General features: G+C 48.6%; 1 protein-coding gene and 1 long non-coding RNA gene across 7 annotated transcripts in view; one reads left to right on the forward strand and one right to left on the reverse strand.

Moving 5' to 3' along the window:
- The window catches only part of LOC137853348 (uncharacterized), a 41,509-nt gene extending 31,440 nt beyond the window's left edge, over positions 1-10,069 (reverse strand). For 5 of the 6 annotated variants that reach the window (XR_011094404.1, XR_011094405.1, XR_011094402.1 and 2 more), the window contains exons 1-2: positions 9,930-10,069; positions 8,561-8,682 (exon numbers count right to left, since the gene is read on the reverse strand). This is a non-coding gene — a long non-coding RNA (uncharacterized lncRNA). Of the gene's footprint in view, positions 1-8,537; positions 8,683-9,929 lie in introns of all 6 variants that reach the window. The other variant, XR_011094407.1, reaches the window with a different exon arrangement.
- Positions 9,630-21,144, forward strand: part of SLC1A4 (solute carrier family 1 member 4) — a 34,193-nt gene continuing 22,678 nt past the window's right edge. Inside the window, exons 1-3 of the mRNA XM_068675602.1 lie at positions 9,630-10,228; positions 18,602-18,644; positions 19,396-19,458. Of these exons, the coding sequence (XP_068531703.1) occupies positions 9,681-10,228; positions 18,602-18,644; positions 19,396-19,458 (654 nt within the window). The 5' untranslated portion in view covers positions 9,630-9,680. The remainder of the gene's footprint in view (positions 10,229-18,601; positions 18,645-19,395; positions 19,459-21,144) is intronic.

Genomic DNA, 21,144 nt, shown 5'->3' on the forward strand with positions numbered 1-21,144 from the left:
AGGCAGTTTGTTTTCTAGGGTTTTGCTTCAGCTAAGTTTGGTTATCACATGTCCTCCCTCCTTTCCAGAGAGGCTCCTGATCCAGACCCCAGGCTGTTTTTCCAACACATCACATTTAGATGTCTTTCCTCCCTTCCACTTTGACAAGATCCAGTTTTATCCTTCAAAAAAGTTGCAGTAACCTTTTACACCTCTTCTTCTGTCCCAATTTCTAAGGACGCAAGCTGCTTTTCGTGGTGGTGTGTGTGGTACATACATGTCTTTCTCTCTGCCTGCTGCTTCTTTCTTAGCTTGAAGCCGTTGGCCAACATTAATGGAGATGGACAGAGAGTTGGAGGGCTAAAAGGCTTCAGGTCTGTGAATATCTGTGAGAGAGCAGGCAGGGAAGACGTTCTGTGTTTTCTACCTAAAGGGCAGGAGAGGTATGTGTCTAGATATTGTGGCTGTGGGGGAAAAAGCTCAGAAATAGCAGGAATTTTCTCCATCGTTTGTGCAGCACCTACCCCTACAGGCTGTGCCTTGCTTTCGGTAATGGTTGTGAGCAAAACGATCTCCTTCAAGGGCCCCGGGATCAGCATCACCGTAGAGAGCAAAGAGAGAGCCTGGCTTGTAGGAGGCATTTCTCGGGGGTTTTGTTCCTTGGACGGCTGCCCCTTGGCTAGGATTTGCCTGGCAGGCACTTTTCCCAAACAGCTCCAAGGAGATGAAAACTGAGGTGGGGAAAAGGAAGGGAATAGAAGAGCAAGAGGAGAAGGAAGGCAGCAAGCAAATGATGGCTCTCTCATCGGTCAAAACAGGTAGCTGCGGACTCCAGATAAAATATTCCCATCTGAAGACTGGAAAGTTTCCCCAGTCCCAGCCTCCAGTGTGCACAGACCCCACGCAAGCAGCCAGCGTGGATTAGGACATTACTGCCTGCTGCTGAGGAGCACAGCAGAAAACAGCCACGTTTGCTTCCTCTGGGGGTTCAGGTCACTGTAACACCCAAAAGCCCAAGAAGAGCTTGTCCAGGGTGTGCATTCGCTCCCCTTCCCGACCAGATCTGGCTCTGCTAGGGGGGTTTTACCTACGGTTCCCACACGAAGGAACACCCTTTGCTGTAACCCAGCTTCTCCCTCCCTGCAGACAGCTATTGACAGGATTTCAATGGGGAGGTCTGAAACGACTCCACGTCCAGGATCACCACTGCCAAAGGAAGGAGCCGGGGCGCTTTGCAAAGGCCTTAACAATCTTCCTGTTGCTCTGGCTGGCAGCGTTCGGCGTGGGTCCCGCATTCTTCAGTAGCCCTTTCCTTAGCAATGAATAGGCTTTTAGTGCACTCTCATAATGGTTGCTTTTCCTGTGGCACTCGGAAAAAGCTTTCAGCCCGCTCCTGCTGCTGCCTCCGCTGCCTCGCCGTGGCCACCGGCAAGATGCGGTGGCTCTGCTCGACGTATCCTCTGCTGCTAATGGGGCTGCTCGTTTAGTTTCTCAAAGCTCCTTTGCAAGCTGGGGGTTACAAGGCAGAGGCTGGACCTCCTCAACCCCCCAGAAGCACCACGCGTGCCCCACAAGTCAGCAGGACCAGGGGGCTTCAGCCTGGGGCGCAGGGCTGCGCTCACACTCCCCGATGCAGGAGGTCTCAGCTCTGATATGCTTCTCCTGCCTTGTTTTCCTCTCCCTATGTCCCAGTAGGGCTGATACTCTAAAATCTGCACTGACCGACTCTTACACGGCCACAGTAGCGTGTAATACACCCTGTGTGGGTTTGCTGTTGGCTTTTTTTCTTCTGGATTTGATAACGATGCTACTGAACTAGGTAGTCCAACTTGCTTTAATGTAGGTTAGTAAAAGAGCCTTTTGACATCCCAGCAGTTCTCCCAGATGCCCAAATTAGCCAGTATCCTAAACAGCTTTGAAAATGGAAGGATAGATAACATTAGCTCAGATTCTCAAAGGCTTTGAGATCAATGAGAATTACAACCCACATTAGGTGCCTGTACAGATCTGGCTAAGAAACACTTCTGAAACTGTGGACTTAGGAGCAAAAAGCTCATTTCCTATGATGCAAATGTGATGGGAGGATAGGGAGAGAGCAGCAACACAACACAGAGCTGCGACTTCTCAACCATTTGAAGTTATTTTCACTCTAACCAGCAGTCATATCACATGAGTTGCTGTGTTTCCTTTTTTTTTTCTTGTATCTGGCTCTTTGATTTTGCTGCCCAGGAAAACAGCATGTGTTTACTATTTACCCTATTCATGTGTCACTTCCCAAATCTCCTCCGATTCCCATGTATCTTTTCAGTGTAAAAGGGAAAACTGACATCTCCCATTTCTCTTTGCTTCTCACTTGGAGAACACAGGGCTGAGTTTCCCTGCTTGTAGGCAGTTAAAGGGTGCACAGGGGGGGTCTGCAGCCATACCCAGAGACTCTCACAGGGAGGAAAGCGGGATTTCATTCTCTTGGTACAGACTTCTGCAAATATAGGGACACCAGGGACCTCAGCTCAGGGGCAGGGCGCTTAGGAGGTGAAGATGTTGCACCTGAATGGTGCTGGAAGCTGTTCTGATGGCACCAAGATGGCTCTGTGGCGACATGAGCAGCAGGGACTAAAGCAAGCAGGACAACCTCATAAATGGGTTGGAAAAGTGCATCTCCTGGGCCTAAATGTCAGATGCCCTTTGTTACAAAGGGAGCAATTATACTGGGGGACTTGTCTTGGAGGACAGAGGCAAAGAAGCTGTAACTTTTTCCTAAATACATATTCCATGGCTGTAGCAAACATGGTAAGATCTCGTGGTTTGATACTTCTCCCGGGTGGTTAATCCACCCACTTGGTGAATCAACCAAGCCAGAACACATCGCTGCCCAGGTGCCTGCATCTGCAGGTAAGATGCAGTCCCGGTAGCTCCCCATCTCTTGTTGTCTGGTTTGAAAGACATTTATACAGTCCTGGGGTTTTGCCATAAATAACCAAGTATTTATCTTCAACAGCCTCTGCTTCTTTCTACCAGCCAGGTGTAAACCTAATTTTTCAGGGAGAAGGCTCTACTCCAACCCCTGACAGAAATGTTATTTCGGATGCCTACGAGGAAGGGGTGTAGTTGTTATAGCAACACCACTTCTGGCAATCTCAGGCAAAGCGAGGCTAAAGCAGCCTGAAAAATGGAAATGCCTGCTTCTCCTCGGCACTTTTACTCCCGTTACAGCAGTGCAGCAACACCAACACGCACCGAGAAGTTGCTCTTTGCTCTTGTCTGGTTACTTTTCTGCTTAATCCATGCATAGCCGTCAGGGGCCTTGTAGCTGCTGGTGGTGGTTGAGTCAGCAGCCACGGGGCTTGGCAGCAGTGCGCTCGCAGGGTGACTGCTGAAGTGCAGCTGGAAGTAGGGGAACAGTATCTGTGGATGTAAAGGGCTGCCTTCGTTAGCTCCTGCATGCTGCCTCTGAAACAGGTTTCATGGGAAACACCTGAGCTGCAGGTTGTTGGACACGTGGAAAGTATTCTCAGAAGATATCCCATGTTCTTACCTCGCTTTTGTATTTTTCTTTTCTGCTCACTCTGAGCCTGTAGTTGTTTTTCAGAGACCTGTTTGGACCACGAACAGCCCCTTGGTGTGGCCATTGTCACGACCCCACAGCAAGCTGGGTGCATGGGAAGGTGTTCTCCAGTGGGCAAAGGGCAGCTGCACAGTGGCCCATGTCCTCTGGTGCCAGCGTTACTGTTCCCGTTCACTGTCATCCTGGTCTGCTGTCACTCGTCATCGGGGAAACTATTCACTGTCATACCACAGTAGGGATAAAATACGTAAGAACAGATATTCCCGGTGGTGCTCTGAGTGACTGAATCACAACCGGTGTTCAGAAATTACTCTTTTTTTTTTTTTTTTTTTCTTTCCACAGGGTAGTTTTTTATAGCATATTCCTTACAGCTGGTATAAATCAAAGAGTGTTTTGATCCTGAATGCCGGGGAAAGCCTCAGCTGCCCAGCCTACCAGCCTCCTACCTCCGAGCACAGGAGAAACCATCAGCACTTCCACTTCCACCACTCACCAGCTCTTCATTCGACCACGTTTCCCCTAGCTGAAAGGCCACTTCTGATCATTTCCCTTTCTTCTCAAGTAGCAAAGCTTCCCTGTGAGAAATCACACAGTTTGTTTTCAGATCAGACCCGCTTGTTTTGAAAAGCTTGACCCCACATTTCCCAGTGAGCTAGCGGTGACGTCCCCTGCTACGACAGGATGTCACGCGTCCAAGTCCTGAACAGCTGTGCTTGTTCTTGCTCTTTTTTTCCTGCCCTTCTCCCTCTCCACACACAAAAAACAACCTGATGGAGACCCTACAAAGGAGGAAATGCCATTATGAGTTGAGGGCCTTCTTTTTCAGCACATGGAGATTTGTTTTTCTTCATGTCTGTACACTCCATTATATTTAGGACTCTAAACCATTCTGATTTTGAAGAAGTAGGCAACACACCCAGTTTTAAATTTACTCCTGGTTCAATACAACCTTGTTTCCAAAGCCACGCAAAGAAGCCTAACAGTAAACAAGGTCGTGTGTCTGGGAGGGTATTATTCTATATTTTTTATTTTCTTGTTGGTAAAACTGCATGTGCCTTTGGAGAATAAAGTTAAATATTTACCCCGGATCAACCATCCCTGTCTGCAGAGTTTATGTTTTGTTGGAGTTTGGGCGCACAAGTGGTATTTGCAAAATTCCCTGCCTGCCTCTGCTATTACAAAACATGCTCACAAAGGCCGATTTTCTTTTACACTCAGAATATTTTCATTCAGGCATGAGAACCTACGCGCCCTGGAAAGACGGTGAATCCAGATGTGACAGTTTGATTGGATTATGTCTGGGGCTGGCTAATTTCGGGTGCTGGCCAGGAATCTCTATGTGGAATAGTCTTGGGACTTGTTTCTGTGATTTCAGATGTCTCAAAATCAGGTTTAGTCAGATGGTCCAGGTCGCTTTGTGCACGTGGCTGGACCCTGCAGTTGGTGGGATGAGCATGACAGTGGTACCTCCAGCACACTTCTCCTTCCTGCCAGAGGCCAGCAGACAGCATTTCTGTGATGTGGCTGGAGTCTGTCCAAATCGCTTGGCATCCCAGGCCCAACAAAGTCTTCTTGCCAAGCTAAAGTCTGCATACCGAGGCAGTGCTCTAGGCCTTCCTGCCCAGCCAGCGTGATGCGGCTCCTCTGAGGACTTCAATTTGCCTTGTGGAAAACAAGCTCTCTCCCACATGCTTTTCATGCCTTCTCCTCAGGAAACAAGGCCACTCTGTCACACGGCCCCTTGGGACACTGCAAGCTGCCCAGAACATCTCAGCTGAGATGTTTTGGGGCACCTTTATTCAAACTTCAATTGAAAAACAAAAATATACAACCAAACCCTTCCTGCCCTCTTCCCTTTCATCTCACTCCTTTCTCCACCCACTGTGACTTTCAGGCGTCAGTCTTCAAACTACTTCAAATTAAAGCAGTCACAGGAAATGGGCAGATGATCTATTTCTAAACCTACAGAAGAACATTCCTGTTAGGTCTCAGAAGAGTAGAGGCTAAACAGCAACCAGATCTCTGGAGATGAAAATTTCTCCCACCCAAGGAAACTCCTAAAAGCTGCAAAAGAACTTGCTGGTCGTAAAAAGAGGGCGATACCTACCAGCAGGAGGAAATAGGGAAGCAGAGGTGGCATGACTAGTGTTTGCTGTATACAATTGGGAAGAGGTTTTGTAGGAAATATGGTCCAAGGGCTCCCATAATCTGTGTCAAGAAGGCATGAATCAAGAGTGAGACTCAAGATGCTGGAAACAACCCTTCCTCTTCTTTCATCTGCTTCCTCCCTTAGCAAAGAAACTCAAATACGATTTCTTTTAGACATTTTGTTCACCTTGCTCAGGTAAAAGGAAGTTTCTCCTCTGGGAAACCTAGGGGTGTAGCAATCACTACTTCACTTCATGCACTTTCGCTCTTTCAAAACTATCTGTTACATACAGTGCATTGTGTGTGTGCTTTGTGGTAGTATATAATGACACCTAACATATTCAGTAGGACAGACAGATTCTGTGTACTAAATCCATGGAAATGCAGAGTGGATTCCACATTTTTCCACCCCCAGAAACAAAATCACAAAGCAGAACATACAGAAGTCACACCGGGAGGTAAATAATGATTTTTTGCTGTACTGTTGTACAGTCCTTTTTATGGTGACGTCTGCATTGTGAGTTGGGGGGTTCACCTGACAGAAAATACTTATCATCTAGGTCTTCTCTATATGCAGTGGAGTGTGGTAGATACCCCCATGGGAATTTCATCTCATCTGCCTCTCTTAGATGGGGGTGACCTCACCTGTACCTCTGTTGACTATGGAAAAAACAAGATTTGCCTGGACTAGAAATAAAACTTCTAGGTAAATTAGTTAAATTACATAACTCCCATCCCACTGGTTTTCAGCAAAATCATGGTAAACATTAATAATGGGAATAGATGAGCAGTAGGAAAAAGGAATTGGAAACCTTTCCTCAGAGGTTTTTCTCTGAGGAAGTTTCTGTATCAACTTCCTTAAACAAAGTATGATTTTTTTTTTATTTGAGGGAAATGGCTCAAAATAAGTCCTGTACTCTGCTTGCTTGGTGCTGAAGAATAGAGGGGAAGGACCTGATTCCACTACAGTTGTCAGGGTTTTTTCATTCCCTTCACTGAGGCTGGAATTTCAAGTACCGACCATGAAAAAGAGGTATCAAACATAATTTGACTGAAAATCAGCAGGACCTCTTAATTCCTGGGCCAGTGGTGAAAACTATGTTTACTCTCACCTCATTCAAAGCAAAAGGAAATTTGGTTTCATTTGAAAGGAACAGTTTGTTTGTCTATTTGTTTTTGCCTGCTTATGATCTCTCTGATGTTTTCTGGAGGAAGGACTCTAGCCTGGTGCAGGTGAAAGCCAAGACAAAACCAAAATCTTAACGTTGCAATAGGGGAAGTCAAAAACCTTAATTTAGAAGCACCAGGGGAGTGGACATCGGAAACATGCAGGCTCATTCACTGGAAAGCTACCAAGATCTACAAGTGCTGAAATGAAAACATGACACAACAGATCAGTCAACACTTACTACTGAATAAATCAGCAGGCTTCAATGTTAATCACTGCATCCATCCATGAACTCTCACAGGGTGCAGAAAAACAGTTAGTTCTGCTTAGAACTTTTTTGAGGATGATGGTAATTCATATTGTTCACCAGAAGAAATATGAAGAGTAGCATAACTGTTTGGAATGGTGTTTGGATCAGAAAATGAAGAGAAGAAAATGGAGAGGATACAGAAATCTGAAGCCTCATAAGGTCATGACGAGGAAGCTTGACGCAGGTATCCCTAGGTTAGGGTGTTATTCCCAAAGGAAAGACTGACCAGCCTTAGCACAGGTTGAAAAAGATGGAGTGGGATCCAGGATTTTGGGGTGAGGGTGTGCACCTGTGGGTCACCTGGCTGTTCTCCTGACAACCACGCAAGACCATGGAGAGATTGACTGATAATGTGGAAAATGCTTGATTTTAACTCTTGCACTTGCATCATACACTGTGTTGCTATCAATGAGTTTTCTGATTTCATATGTTCTTCTTGCTCACACATCCCTGAATTTCTCCCCTAGGTTTTCAATTTGCATATGGGAACACACCATTTGCATATTATTAAAGTAATCAATGAAAATTACTAATTAATTAATGTGCTATATTAATGAGTATTACTAAAGCTGATAGGATTTTTGCCACAGCCAAGGGCAGAAGAGGAGTAACATTTTTTTTCCATTGGGCTTTGCAATGCAGCAGGGAGTAGACGCATGAGGACAATTTTCAGTGGTCTTGTGGGTACAGTAAGTCACAGCGGGCTTAGAATGCAATGAGGGAAATCATCAAGAAATGTTTTGTAACAGTCATGGTGGGGTTTCTGCAAGGGATGGATTAGCAAGGCTGTGGCATCTGCATCACTAGAAGTCTAAAACCAGGCGAGACCGGCATTTGTTATGATGGGTGTAAGGAGAATTAATTTTCTGCTAGGGTAGGAAGTGGACTGGATATGTCTCTAATAAACTTAATCTTCTATCTCTATAATAAATAAAATAGTGCAACCTTTGCAAAAAGACAGGTTAAACCTCTCTTTTAGAGAGGTTTAGGTTCAGGGGTTCAGGGCCTCAAGTACATATTTGAGGTCTGCATGGGAATAGGTCAAAATCACATTTCTAGTTTGCAATGCCCTGTAAATAGGTTGCATTTTGAAATAAATTTAAGTAAAATTAAAATTAAATTAAATTAAATTAAATTTTAATTTAAATTACTTAAATTAAATTTAAGTAAATAGCTTATAGCTTTAAAAAAAAAATAAAGCACCCAGATATCTTTTCACTTCTTTTTGAAACAGGTGGAATTGAATGTCTTTGAAAGTGTCTGCAGATGCTTACTTTCCTGTTTAGTCCTATTAATTGTCTCTCATAGTTTCACAAATCAAGTGTTCCTTAAAAGTTATCAGGAAAAAAAAATCAAGGAAAATATACCTGGTATCTTGAGTCGTGTGAACAAGCTGCAAGTCAAGACTGCATTGAGCTCTGAGGAAGGTGGTGGTGAACACTGTTGTAGTGACAATTCCCAGGAGCCCCAGCCACAGGGTAAGGATCTGTAGGTCTACATGTATCCATGAGTCTGGAAAGTAGAAAAGACTCTCATTAAATCAGGATTATGGCCCCATCACACCCTGTCAGCCTGTTTAATTAGTCTGGGCTACTCAAAAAGCTAATGTGCTGCCGGCTATTTTTACAGCGTGTTTTCTGCTAGGCTGTGTTTTGCTGATGTCAAGGAAATTAACAGAAATGAAGCCTCTTTCCAAATCCGGGGGCAAGTGTGTGCTGTGGAGACACTAGGGGTAGGCATGGAGGGGCCAGGGTGAGCCCTAGGACACTGAGGGGTATGAGCTGCGGGGACAGTGAGGGGGACACCAAGGAATACACTGAGGGGAAATATGAGAGCTGTGGGGGTGATGAAGGGAGATGTGTGTGTTTTGGGGGCACTGAAGGGCACACCAAGGGCGACACTGAGGGGACATGTGAGAGCTGTGGGGACAATGAAGGGAGATTTGTGTGGTGGGGTCACTGAGGGGACATATGGGAGCTGTGGGCCACCAAGGGGGAGCACTGAGGGGACACTGAGGGAACATTTGAGAGCTGTGGGGACAATAAAGGGAGCTGCGTGTTCTGTGGTGTCACTGTGGGACACTTTACGGAGACACTGAGGGGACGTGAGATCTGTGGGGACAATGGAGTGTGTGCACTGTGGGGACACTGAGAGACACACTCTGAGAGACACTGAGGGGACATATGCGAGCTGTGGGGCCCCCAAGGGGGACACCGAGCGGCCATGTGAGAGCCACTGGGGCACTGAGGGCCGCGGGGACACCGCTCGGGGGGCTCTGAGGGGCCGTTCGCGCCCCTCGGCCGCCCATGGCGCTGAGGCGGGCGGCAACCAGGGGGGGCTGCGCGGGCCGGGGTCGCTCCGAGCCGCCCCGTTCCGCTCCAGGCCGCGCCTGGGCAGCACCGCCCCTCGGCTGCCGGGTCCCTCCCTCCTCCGGGGCGGGCAGCGGGAGGCGGGCAGCTAGCGGGCCGCCAGGCAGCGAGCGAGCGAGCGTGGAGCGAGCAGCCAGCAGCATGGAGCCGGCGGGCGGCGTGGAGAAGGGGGACAGCGGGGAGAAAGCGGGCAACGGCCATGCGGAGGGCGCCGAGGAAAGCGGCGGAGCAGGAGGAGGAGGAGGAGGAGGAGGGGGGAGGCTGAGGGGCTGCCGGGGCTTCCTGCGGCGCAACGCGCTGGTGGTGCTGACCGTGTCGGGGGTGGTGGCCGGCGTGGCGCTGGGCGCCGCGGTGCGGGGAGCGGCGCTGAGCCCGGCGCAGGTGGCTTACCTGGCCTTCCCCGGGGAGCTGCTGCTGCGCATGCTGCGCATGGTCATCCTGCCGCTCGTGGTCTGCAGCCTGGTGTCCGGGGCTGCCAGCCTCGACACCCGCTCCCTCGGCCGCCTGGGGGGCATCGCCGTCGCCTACTTCTTAGGCACCACGCTGCTGGCCTCCGGCCTCGCCGTCGCCCTCGGCTTCATCATCCGCCCCGGCGCCGGGGCTGCCGCCCTCAACACGCCCGGCTTGGGGCTGCCGGGCGCTGCGCCCCCCAGCAAGAAGACGGTGGACTCCTTCCTCGACCTCGTCAGGTGGGGCCTCCCTCCATGCTTTCCTCCCTGCCCCCTCCTCCCTCCCTCCCTCCAGCCCCGGAGGATGATGACAGACCCGGCGATGTTGCACGCTGCCGCTCGGGCACCCCCCTCCTTCCTCCTTCCTCCTCCTCCCTCCTGCGGGCTGGCCGCCTCGCTGCCTCAGCATGCCTTCCCTCAGCCTCCTTCCACCCCTCAGCATCCCTTCCCTCAGCCTTTTTCCATCCCTCAGCCTGCTCTCCTCATTATTTTTGGCCTGGTGGTTGTGAGGGTGGCGAGTGTTTGCCCAGGGCACCTTCTCCTGCCCCGCTGCCTGTTGTCTCTGGAGCCCTTCTCATCCCTCACACACACCTTTTTCATTTGTGTTTTCATATTTCCCCCCCTCCAGCCTTTGTTCGGTCTCTTCACGCGAATCCCAACTTGCCTCTTGTTGCACCTTCACCTCCCTCAGGTAGAGGTGTGGAAACACAACCCCGTACTGCCATCGAGGAGGTAACCAGCACATCACGGGGCATGCTGGCACCCGGCGTAAAGGGCAAGAGCTGCAGACATAACCTTTTTTCTTTCTCCTCAGAGCCCACGTCTTGTCGAGATCTGCCCGGCTCTTTAAATAAAAGAGAAATAATTACATAAATGGGGCAGGCATCCAGGCAAACTGCTCGAGTCCCAGACTTGCAGCAGCGTTCGCGCTCTGCTGACTTGTGGTGCAGAACCCGAGGCGCGAAGCACTGATGGGTCTTGTTATCCTGGGTCAGATTTTGTCACTTTTTCGTACCCGAGGGCAGTCACGGGGAAGTACCACGGGCGTCTGAGGGAAGTGGTGGAATAAGGTAAAGCCGGGGAAGTGCCGCTGGGGCTCCCCTGGCAGATGCAGCTGAGTGATGGGAAGTGATGGAGGACGGGGTGTGGAAGTTTGTGGAAATTTTGGAAGATGGAGGGCTGTGGAGGTGGCAGGGCTCACCGAGATGTAGACAGAAGTGTAAGGGAGGTGACCCACAAGGTACCAGCCAAGTGGCTGAGGAGCTGTGCTTAGCAGGTATCCTGGTCATGGCAAAGCAGAGGGGGAGGACTCTTCATTTGTGTCTTTGCTTTTCGAGTTCAGTTCTTCAACTGAGAGACTTTTTGATGTATCTGGGTAAACAGATGTGACAGCAAAGATAAAAAGAGTTTCTAAAGAGAAAATCTGTATTTAGAAATCCATGTTTTTTTCCTCTTCTCCTCTGTCTCCGGGTGGACCAGTCCAGTGGCCCATTGGTCATCATATGTTTCATATCTGTAACCTCTTACGGCCAACCCTGACAATTCTTGGCAGACTGTGTTGAGGAGTAATAACAGGACAGCGGGAGTAGGTGGCCTGGCTGTGAAGGTGACAAGGAGTTGATAAAAGCAGTGTGAAGGAAAATCACAAAAGGAGGAGTCAGCACGATAGTAGGTGCTGGGAAGCAGATGACTGTTGTGGTGGCTGTCCTGGGGTGCATCCTAGCGTGGCTGCTGCAGCTGGTGTTTTTTTTGCTGTGTCGCCATGCCATGAGGAGTAGGACGTAGCCCAGGGATGCTCCAGTGAGCTTGAGACCGTGGACATTGCCTGTGAACTTGGGAGCAGAAAGCTGCTTCTTGCTCTGGGCTCTAAATGCAGGTAGGGAGTTCATCTTCCAAGCTATAATGCTGACGGGGTTGAGACCTTCACTCCAACGTTATGCTCATTATGGTGAGACTTGGGGAAAACGTGCTGATAGCAGAGTGATTTCCTCTGGGAAGTGAGGTGCCAGGGGCTTTCCCCCAACACATGTGTGGTGCCCTTTGAAATCAACTTCTTCTTGGAGCTCCAGGCAAGGGCTATGGTGGCCACGCTGGGCAGTCCAGTTGCCAGAGCCATGACAGCGAAATTTAGTCGGGAAAAGAGGAGTTTGGACACGGAGCCATCCCTGTACTGTCCTCTAAAACTCCTGGTCTTAACATAGATCCCTGACAGGCCTGGGGATGGAGTGAGTTGTGTGACTCTCTGGAGATAACACCTTCCTCTCCCTTTTAATTATTATTTTTTTAAACCATTCTTGAAAACGTGAGAATTTTGGTTTGAGCATTGGTCTCGGTCCCTCTGGTGTTGGAAGGCTCCAGAAGGAGACCAGCCTTGTCTTCTGTTAAGGAGGCCTCAGCTCTGGAGGGCCGAAACCATTGCCTTCAGCATGGGTGGGTCTTGCAGCTCTGAGCTTTTCTGGTTTTTGGTTAATGAAACTTCCCATTAGACAAAAGAGAACTCCATTTTTCGGTTATGTCACGAGAGTCCCTGTGTCCCTCAAAGCTTTCCTGCTCAGTCATTTTCAGATAAAATGTGAAAACGAGGTGCAACCGGGCTGAGTCCCCCAGCAGCACTGAAAACATGCGACACGTGGCCTAAGGAAGTCCCAGCTGTGAGCCAAATATTTACCATGGCTTCTGCAGGGATGACACAGGGTGTCCTTTCCCAGGATGCAGATCCTTTCTGCGCTTGGGAAGTTTATTAATTAATGACCAAAGACGCTGCTTTCGGTCGTCGCAGCGATGTCTGGAGGTCATCTTAATACTTGGTCATGGTTTTCTGTCTCCCAGTCTAAAGCTTCCACATAAATACACATCTATGCATGCAGACGTGGCCTCTGGAAAAGAGATTTATCTTGCTTGGGCTTCAGAAATAAATGAATGGTGACTCACTAGTGAACCAGAGGCTGCTGGTCCCAGCTATAGATGGGCCTCATGAACATCTCCAGAGCATCTGATGTGGAGAGCAGCTCTGCTGTGCCAAACGTCAGAGCAGCAGAAGATGAGGAGAGAGCCTGACCAGGGAGAGACAGGTGGGGTGGTGAGGAGGAGGTGACGGCAGACACCAACTAACACGGCCCACTCCACTCGTAGCTCAGTGGAAGGTGGTGGAATCAGCAAGATCAAATGTTTTGCAAGAATCTATCGATTTGTCAACGCTTCCGATGGGCAATTGTCAAGACTGCATGTTTCAATAAGGTCAGAGTTTTGTGTTGGCTCTGATGTGTATTTGTTGATTCAACAACATCGAGCAGTTTCACGGGAACTTATTGATTCAGTCGAAATTTCCAACGGCGGATGGTCCTGACATTTCGTTTCCGTGAGGTCAATGTTTTGGTGTAATTATAAACAAAAGACTTGAGCAGAAAATCCCTCTCATCAAAACAGAACATTTCAACTAAGTATTTTACAGTATTTTTAGTGGAAAAAAAAGGTCTCAGATGGTGGTTTTCTTTGCCCTATTTTGGGATGAAAACATATTTTGAAACCATGGCGTTGGCTTTGGGACGGGAATTCTGTTTTTGTTTTCAATCCAGCCCTAGCTGTAGCAGTCATGAGTGGGAAGGAGGTGGCATCATTAGCTTTTTATAGGAAGGGTAACAGAGGTCCAGGTGTTTGCCTCAAGCAGTAAGGTCAGGGTTTCTCGGGCCGATAGACAAACCTGCTGCCGTTTAAATTTTATTGCTCCTTTCTGTCTCCCTGCCAGAGGTTACCAGCTGGGCTGCCAAAGGGAGTACCCACGGCGCTGTGAGCAAGCCTGTGGATTACCTCCAAGCACCGTCGAAGCCGGAGGGAAGGCAGGCGTGAGTTTGAGTACAGGGAAAAGCAGCAGAGGGCCAGGATGGACCTTGGGGAAGGTGGGCTCCAGAGCACTCGTTCGGACAACAGTCAACCCAGGGCTTGCTTCTTAAAGCCCTGGTCTTCCACTCCGAAATCCTGATGTGGAAGCAGAGAGCAAGACTTTACAGTTAGGAAAGGAGGGGGAGATGCCACCTCTGTGGTGCTGACTAGGTTTAAGAAGTGGCTGGGAGCAGCTGCAGTTACACAGATGTTCCTGAGGTACGCTGACCATGGGGTTTTGTTGCTGTTAGCTCTGGAGTACCCTCAGAGAAAGGAGAAATAGGAAATGTTACTGTCCAACTTCACTTGTGTCATGAGGCTGGATCCTCCCTTGAAGCGTAGGGGTTGCTGACTGAGTTTTGTAGTAAGCACTTGGCATTTTTGTTCACCTGCCTGCACTGTCTATACTTTTTAAATTGTCTGTAGAGAGCTTCTGAACATTTGTGTGCCTTTCTCTCAGAACTAGTTCCCTTTTACTGCTGACTCCTCACACTTATGCTTTATTTCCCAGGCAAAGTAAATACAGACTGGACCATTAAGACAAAAAAAAGTATCAAATATCTGCTATAAATAAATAACATCAAGTTTCTGTGAGTTAAAGCAGATGCACACACTCACTGATAACGCAGATATCCAAGACATGCACTGTGCATCCACACACCTACAAAAACGCAGACAAGAAAAATTCTTGTGTGATGGTGAATGAAAATCCCGAGACAGAAAGAAAAATAAAGCTACTAGAGCAGTCCAGACTGTGCTGTGTTCTGGCAGGCTTTCAGATGGCAATGAAGTTGCTGTCGGTGGAGTCTTACCATTGAAAAGACTTCATTGAAAAACAGGAGATAACAACACCGAATATTTTTTTCTAATGTTCACCCCTTTGGTCCAGGCGTCCTCAGAAAAATATGTTTTCCAACAGCAAGGCTTTTGGCCTCAGAAGTGGAACCTTTTTGTAAGAAGCCATAGAAGAGGAATGCTTGTTATTTTAGGGTTTTGTTCTGCTTGCCTGGATTTCCCTTCATGGTTTTGCTGCCAGAGCAAAGCAGTTTGCAGAGCTCTAGCAAAAGGATCGTTTAGAAACAGTGATTAATAATAATCCCTTACACATGCAGCAAAGGAGTTCCTGTGCCAGCCGTACCCCACTGGTGGAAAGACACAGGGTAAGGAGGAGAGGGGAATTTGACCATAATGTCAAAATCGATAAGGGAGGGAGCTACAGCCTCCAGAGCTGTGGAGCTGCAGTTGCACATTTGGGATGTACTGTGCTTCCTCACCTCCGATAACCCCCTTCCCCTTTGTGTGAGCTCTGGCATGGCAAAATACATCTTTCTGTAGCCTTTACAGGCACTACTACTCTTTACAGTAGCCAAACAGAAAGTATGCAAACCCCGAAACTTCTGCTGTCGGTGCTGTTGCTGCATCTGGTTCCTATTTTAAGAGAATTTGAGATTGGTGCTTCCTCACAGCAGGCGGTGTGCAGGTACGGGGGGGTTTCCTTGCTCAGCCCAGCTGCCGCTCCGGCCCCAAGGTGCAGCTGTTCCTCCTGACAGCTGTGGATTTTTGTTCTTTTTGTCTGCCTGCAGCTCTGGGAGAGCACAGAGCCTCTCTGTATCAGATACTCCACCACTACGAAGGTTTCACCTCTTTGCACCACGGGCCCCAGGCTGCCTGATCCCACAGCCCTGCGCCAGGCTCCTTATCACCCAGACTCAGGGTTTGCTTGCAGGCACACTCTTGTGATAACCTGCTGTGGAAAGCTGGCCACGTTCTTCAGCAAGGGCACGGCGGTGGCAGGGACGGGGACAGACACGAGCAGCAGTAACCAGCAATCCTGTGACAGAGCCGTGCTGATTTCCTTCTACTCCCTATTCATGTTTGGTGTGGGCACCCCGAGCGAGAAACCCACAGATCCGGGCCGTGCAGGAGCACCAGCTGGCAGGCACCAGCGTTTAATTTGCACGCCCAATTAGCCAGGTTTCTGGTCGCTGCTTCACCCGGGCAGGAGGGGTGTTTGTGCTCCCCTGCGCGACCCCTCGGCTCGCCTGGGGACGCGGGCTCGTGGGGACAGACCCGGGGCTGCTGCGCTGCAGTCGGTGAGCTTTGCTTCGCCACGCACGCTGAGCGAAGCCTGCGGGCACAGCTGTGCCCAGGCAGGTCACGAGGAGGTTTTTGTTTCTTCCTGAAGCTCCCGGCGTCCTGGCCCGTGTTTTTTAGGCGCTGGGGTGGTGTTTTTGCACAAAGACATCTTACGTGATGGAGCCGAAAACCTGTGGTCTGACTCACGCGTAATTAAAGCTTAATTTAATTCGCGTGCTGCCCGATCTTGGTGAGGGATGAGCATGGGCTGTGCAGAGCTGGTGTCTCTGCGATTAGCTGGGTATTTGGGGATTGCTTTTTATGAGCTCTTCTTAACCTCCAGGCTTTGAAACAAAGAGGAGCAAAACGTTTTTTAACGTGCTGTGAATTAGTCAGGTGTGCTGAAAAGTTGGATGGAACAAAACAGGTGATGCAAGGGAACCTGTGGGTCCTCCTGAGCTGCTGAACTGAGTGAGAGCCAAATTTACCACTGGGTGGACTGTCAAAAACACTCTTCTCTGTCCTCAGAAACGAGTCCAGTGACGGGTGCTGCAGGGATGAAGCAGGGCGACTGCAGTGTGCTGGTGTTTGCATAGCTCAGCGCGCTGCTTTGCCTCTGAAGCAGGAACCTGCCCCTTGTCTTCGTGTAGTAGGGCTACTGACATCACCCAAGTATGTGCTCTAAGTACATGCTTGTAGTGAACTTGGTGTTTAATTACTGGGGCCCGTGCCTGACGTACTGTGTAAATTATGGAGGCCTGGGTTCCTCGGCTGCATTTACACGCTGGAGAGCCATAGTGTTGGGGCTTTGGGGTTGCTTCCTTTGGTTTGGTTTTGTCAGGATGGAAAAGCTGATTTAAAAAAAAAAAAAGTAATTTGATTTTTGTGTGGTTTTCCGTCTTTTTTCATCTCTCTGCTTCGTCAAAATCCAGTCAATTCTTTTTTTTTAAAAAAAAAAAAAGTAACCGCCCTGATATGAAAAACTGAAATGATGTGCTCTGGTTTTTCCAACAGCATGTTTTCCTTTTCCTTCGGGTTAAAAATATGCACTGAGCTGGCCCGTTCATACATGTGGCATTTTACTCCAGATAGAAATAAGTGTGCTTTGACTTGGGGAGTTTCTTCTGCACCCAAGACTTCTAGCTGCCAAAGCATTTCTGCATTTTAGCAGCCCCGTGTGTGCTACACAACCAGTTCTTAAGCATCTTTGTAGGGTTAGAGCTGTCTCCTGCTTTCAGGCATGCGGCTGTATTGGCAAAGGAGAAAAAATTGCATTCGTGGTGCTGCCAGGGCTGTGGGAAAACCTTGGTCGTGCGGCAGGGCGACAGAGCTGTGCAAATGACCGACGGCCTTATCTGTGCCGTATCTTAACCTTTCCTGAGCTCCTCTCCCTCTTGCTTTCGAAGATTTGACTCTGCTGCTCTGTTTCTTGCTGTGGTTTGGATTTGAGCTTCCGTGGGACGATCGCAACCAAAACCCTGATGTGAAAGTGTTTGCCAGGACAACTGCAGCAAAACTGGGGGGATAACAGGACAGAGATAGAAAAGTGGCTTGCTTTGAGCCCATTTCCGTGCAGTGTGAGGAGCAAAGGATGGGGAGAAGCTACCCCAACTCTTCTTGCCACAATTAATGGGTTCTGGGTAAGGTCTTTTGTTTCCTTGCCATGAGAATTCCCGTCCCTCCGTCCTGCGTTCAGCCAGCAGTGTTTCCAGTTCATCCCCCTCGCCTCCCTGCCCTCAGCAGCTAGGGTCCTGTGCCCGGTGAGGAGCAGCTTCTCTGCCCGTTTTGCTTTCTGACACAGCAAAAAAAGGCTGCTGCTTGGCTCGGGGAGCTCATGCTCTTTACCCAGTGTACCCAGAAAGGAAGCGTGGCATTAAAAACAACCGGTGAACTCTGAAATGCAACAAGAAGCAACTTCTTCCGCACGTGCCCCAGTTAATCATTTTGCCTGGCCGTGTTGCTTCGTGGATGCACCGAGTGCCCGATGCGAGCGTTCGTCACCTCGCATGCTGTCCTCTCTGCACAGACCTGCTGCTCAATCTGCATTTCTGGGTGAAGGCACCGTGAATTCGGGTGTTGCAGCTTTTTTGTCCTTTGCCACTACTTCCATCCGTGCCGTTTAACCGCGCCGGAGCTCGCAGACAGCTCCGGCCCGCGGCATTGTTTTGCTTCAGCTTCGCGTTCGGGAGAGCCGCCCTCGTTGTGCTGAAGGCTTAAGCTGCTCGCTGAGGTGGATTGTGCTGATTGGATTGTCCTTCGTGTTCGTGCTGTGGGCAAACTGTAATCACATGAGTAATGTTAAAAACCTGCCGAGCCCTGGAGGCCGTGAGCTGTCGCTGCAGCCCGTTTGTGTAGCCACTGGCTGGCGTGTTTAACTAGTATCGGGTCTGATTGCCTCTGATATCCGACCCAAATGGTCAGCTGTGGGTGCACACAGGGGCTTTCTGGGTGAGCAAGAGGAGGAGGTGTGGAGATGTCACACCTCTGGAGAAGCATCTGCTCCATGCTGCCAGAGTTTCTGCTGTCGTACGTACCTCGCCTAATGCCACTGTGCTTGCCTTTGCAAAAGGAATTTGGTTTCTGAGAGTAAAACATCTTGACACAATCATTTTGGAAGTTCTAAAAGAAATATTTCATTTTCTTGCTTGTATTTTATAGAAACCTGTTTCCTGCAAATCTCGTTGCTGCGGCTTTCCGAACGGTAAGATACGTGCGGATTTTGGACATGAATTACACTGCAGGCAGACCAAGCGACTGCTGTTATTTAAAAACAAACCAAACAACAGCAACAACAACAACAACAAAAAAAGCCAGAAAGAAGTCATATTAACTTGCAGTAGGTGGAATTTCTAAAAGCACCTGATGTAATCAGACATACGAATTCCATGGCAAACGGTGCGATTTTGCAGGGCTCTGTGTGTTCAGGGATGAACTAAGGTCCTCCTTGCCTCTGTGCTGCCGTTGTCACAGGTAATTGGCAAGCACAAAAACTTTATCTGAAGAAATAAGACCCAAAGAAGCGCCCTGCTCTTGTGAGGTGTCTAGCTTCTTTATCAAAGTAAACTGTTGGCCTTGATTTCAGGTGCTTTACTGACAATTGTAATGTCTGCCTCACCATTTTCTACAGGTGAAACAGTGCAAGCACCACTTGCCTTCCACAGGAGCCAGTGCAGTCGTGTGGTGCATGAGCAAGAGCAGGGTAGAGGAGAGGGGAGTTCCTCTGCTGCTACCCAAATCTCAGTTGTCCCATAGCACCTCTCTGTTCCCACATAGGGAAGGAGCTGCATGTGCTGCTCCCCTCTTCCAGCACAAGGCAGGCTCATTTTCTCCACAGTATGGTCTCCAGAGAAAGTTCCTGACAGTAGCCTTGTTTTTGTGGAATACTGGCTGATAGAGTCGTATTGGTGATCTGCTCAGCATAAACTTTTTTTTTTCTTTTTCCTTACCTGCAGTATGTAACAGAGTACAAGACAGTGCTCAGAAATACTACCTCTGGAAATGTCACGGTGGAAAAGGTAAGGTCACTTCTTAGGTTTTTATACACACCCATTTATAGTATTTGACTGCCTCACGGTCTTTAATCCCTTCCAGCACTCACAGGAAAGAAACAAGATACTTCTCTTTGTCTGGAACTTAGGCACACAAGCCTGATGAGTTCGTCACAGTCACAAAACAAAGCTATGATGGATAAGAGAGTTGGACTCAACTAAGCTTACACTTGATACCTTATTTTTAAGACATGCTTTCTGAGACCCAGACTCACCTGATCTAAATTTCGATTAATCCCTCTGCCTCGTATTTCCAAATAATTTTCTGTAGCCTTGGAGTTAAGTAGCAATCAGAAAATCAAACATCTTCATTACTGGCCAGAGCCAACATGTTACAGATGCAGCAGTAATTAAATTTGCCTTACAGACAGCATGCTACAAAACAGACCAAACATCTCACCCTACAGCATTTCACCTCACTCCAAATGAAATGTCCCATGTGCTTTTGTGGGATTTTGGGGAGATGGGACTGAGCCTGGAAATGACTTTCAGAGTTATTTTGTATTTCTCAGGTTTGCTCTGAATGTCTGAAATGATTATCAGGTATATTACTGTATTTCTAGTATGATTTATATCTCACTAGGGCAAGACCGTTGTAATGTTGCTGTGGAAGGGCTCAGGTGGGGCTTGCCCACCAGTTCCACCGATCTGTGTGGAAGGCAGTTTATGCTCTGACACGAATCCCGAGTGCAGGAAGATCTGTCCTCATCACCTTCTCCTCTCCATGCAGGCGATGCAGAATGCTGTGTTTTCAAACCCTGCTTTGGGCTCACGGGCTGAACTTTCACCAGTCCTGGAGGCAGGGTGGCAGGTGACTTCGATGGCACAAGAGCCGAGCAGGGGAAAAGTCAAGCCTTTATCCCGCAGTGAGCAGTTTAACTGGGGAAGAAGGCAGCCCCATCTGCTCGGGCTCTGCCCGTGCCTGTAAGATCGCATTAGCCCAGATCTGCGCTCACCCGATCTGACACGGGTGCGTGGGAATGGCTGCAGAAGAGCCATGTGACCCCAAAAGAGCACTTTTCTTTTCTCGTGCCATTATATCCTCAGGCAATACATGCCTGTGCAGCCTTGTGCTGCTGCAACCAATTTCAACATGAAAGGCTGTAACACTATGTACTTAGGCATGTGTGTTTGCTTGCAGAGTGTGAAGTTATTCATTTAAGCAGGGGTAAATGGAAGGTGGATAAGATTCCTCTTACTCATCTTCAGTGAATAACATTGGAGGAACTTCTTGCCAACCAAGCACAGATCGGGGGCAACCATATCCATTAGACATAGGCTCAGATGTGGAGCACTTTTAAAATTCTTTTGAAAGTCATCATGCTTCCCCAACAGATAAAAATGCACCCTTAATCGATTTGAAATGTGAGGTTATTTTTCAGTTTTCTGTCTTTTTTTTCTCACTTAGCAGGTTCCAGATTGATGTAATATCACAAAAAATATTCTGAATTTGTCACTGGTGTCTGGATTTGCCAGTGGTTATGATGTAAATGTTATTTCTCCTATTACTTTCCCACAACTTCCTTCAGTTTTTGGAATTAAACGAGATCTCAGCTTCTATAATTGCAGAAGACATCCTACTGTCTCTAGGGAAGAAGGCACCAGATAATAATAAAAACAAAAAATACCATCTCGGTGTTGTTAGCTCAGTTT

This window comes from Anas acuta, chromosome 3 (genome assembly GCF_963932015.1).
Source record: "Anas acuta chromosome 3, bAnaAcu1.1, whole genome shotgun sequence".
NCBI lineage: Eukaryota > Metazoa > Chordata > Aves > Anseriformes > Anatidae > Anas > Anas acuta.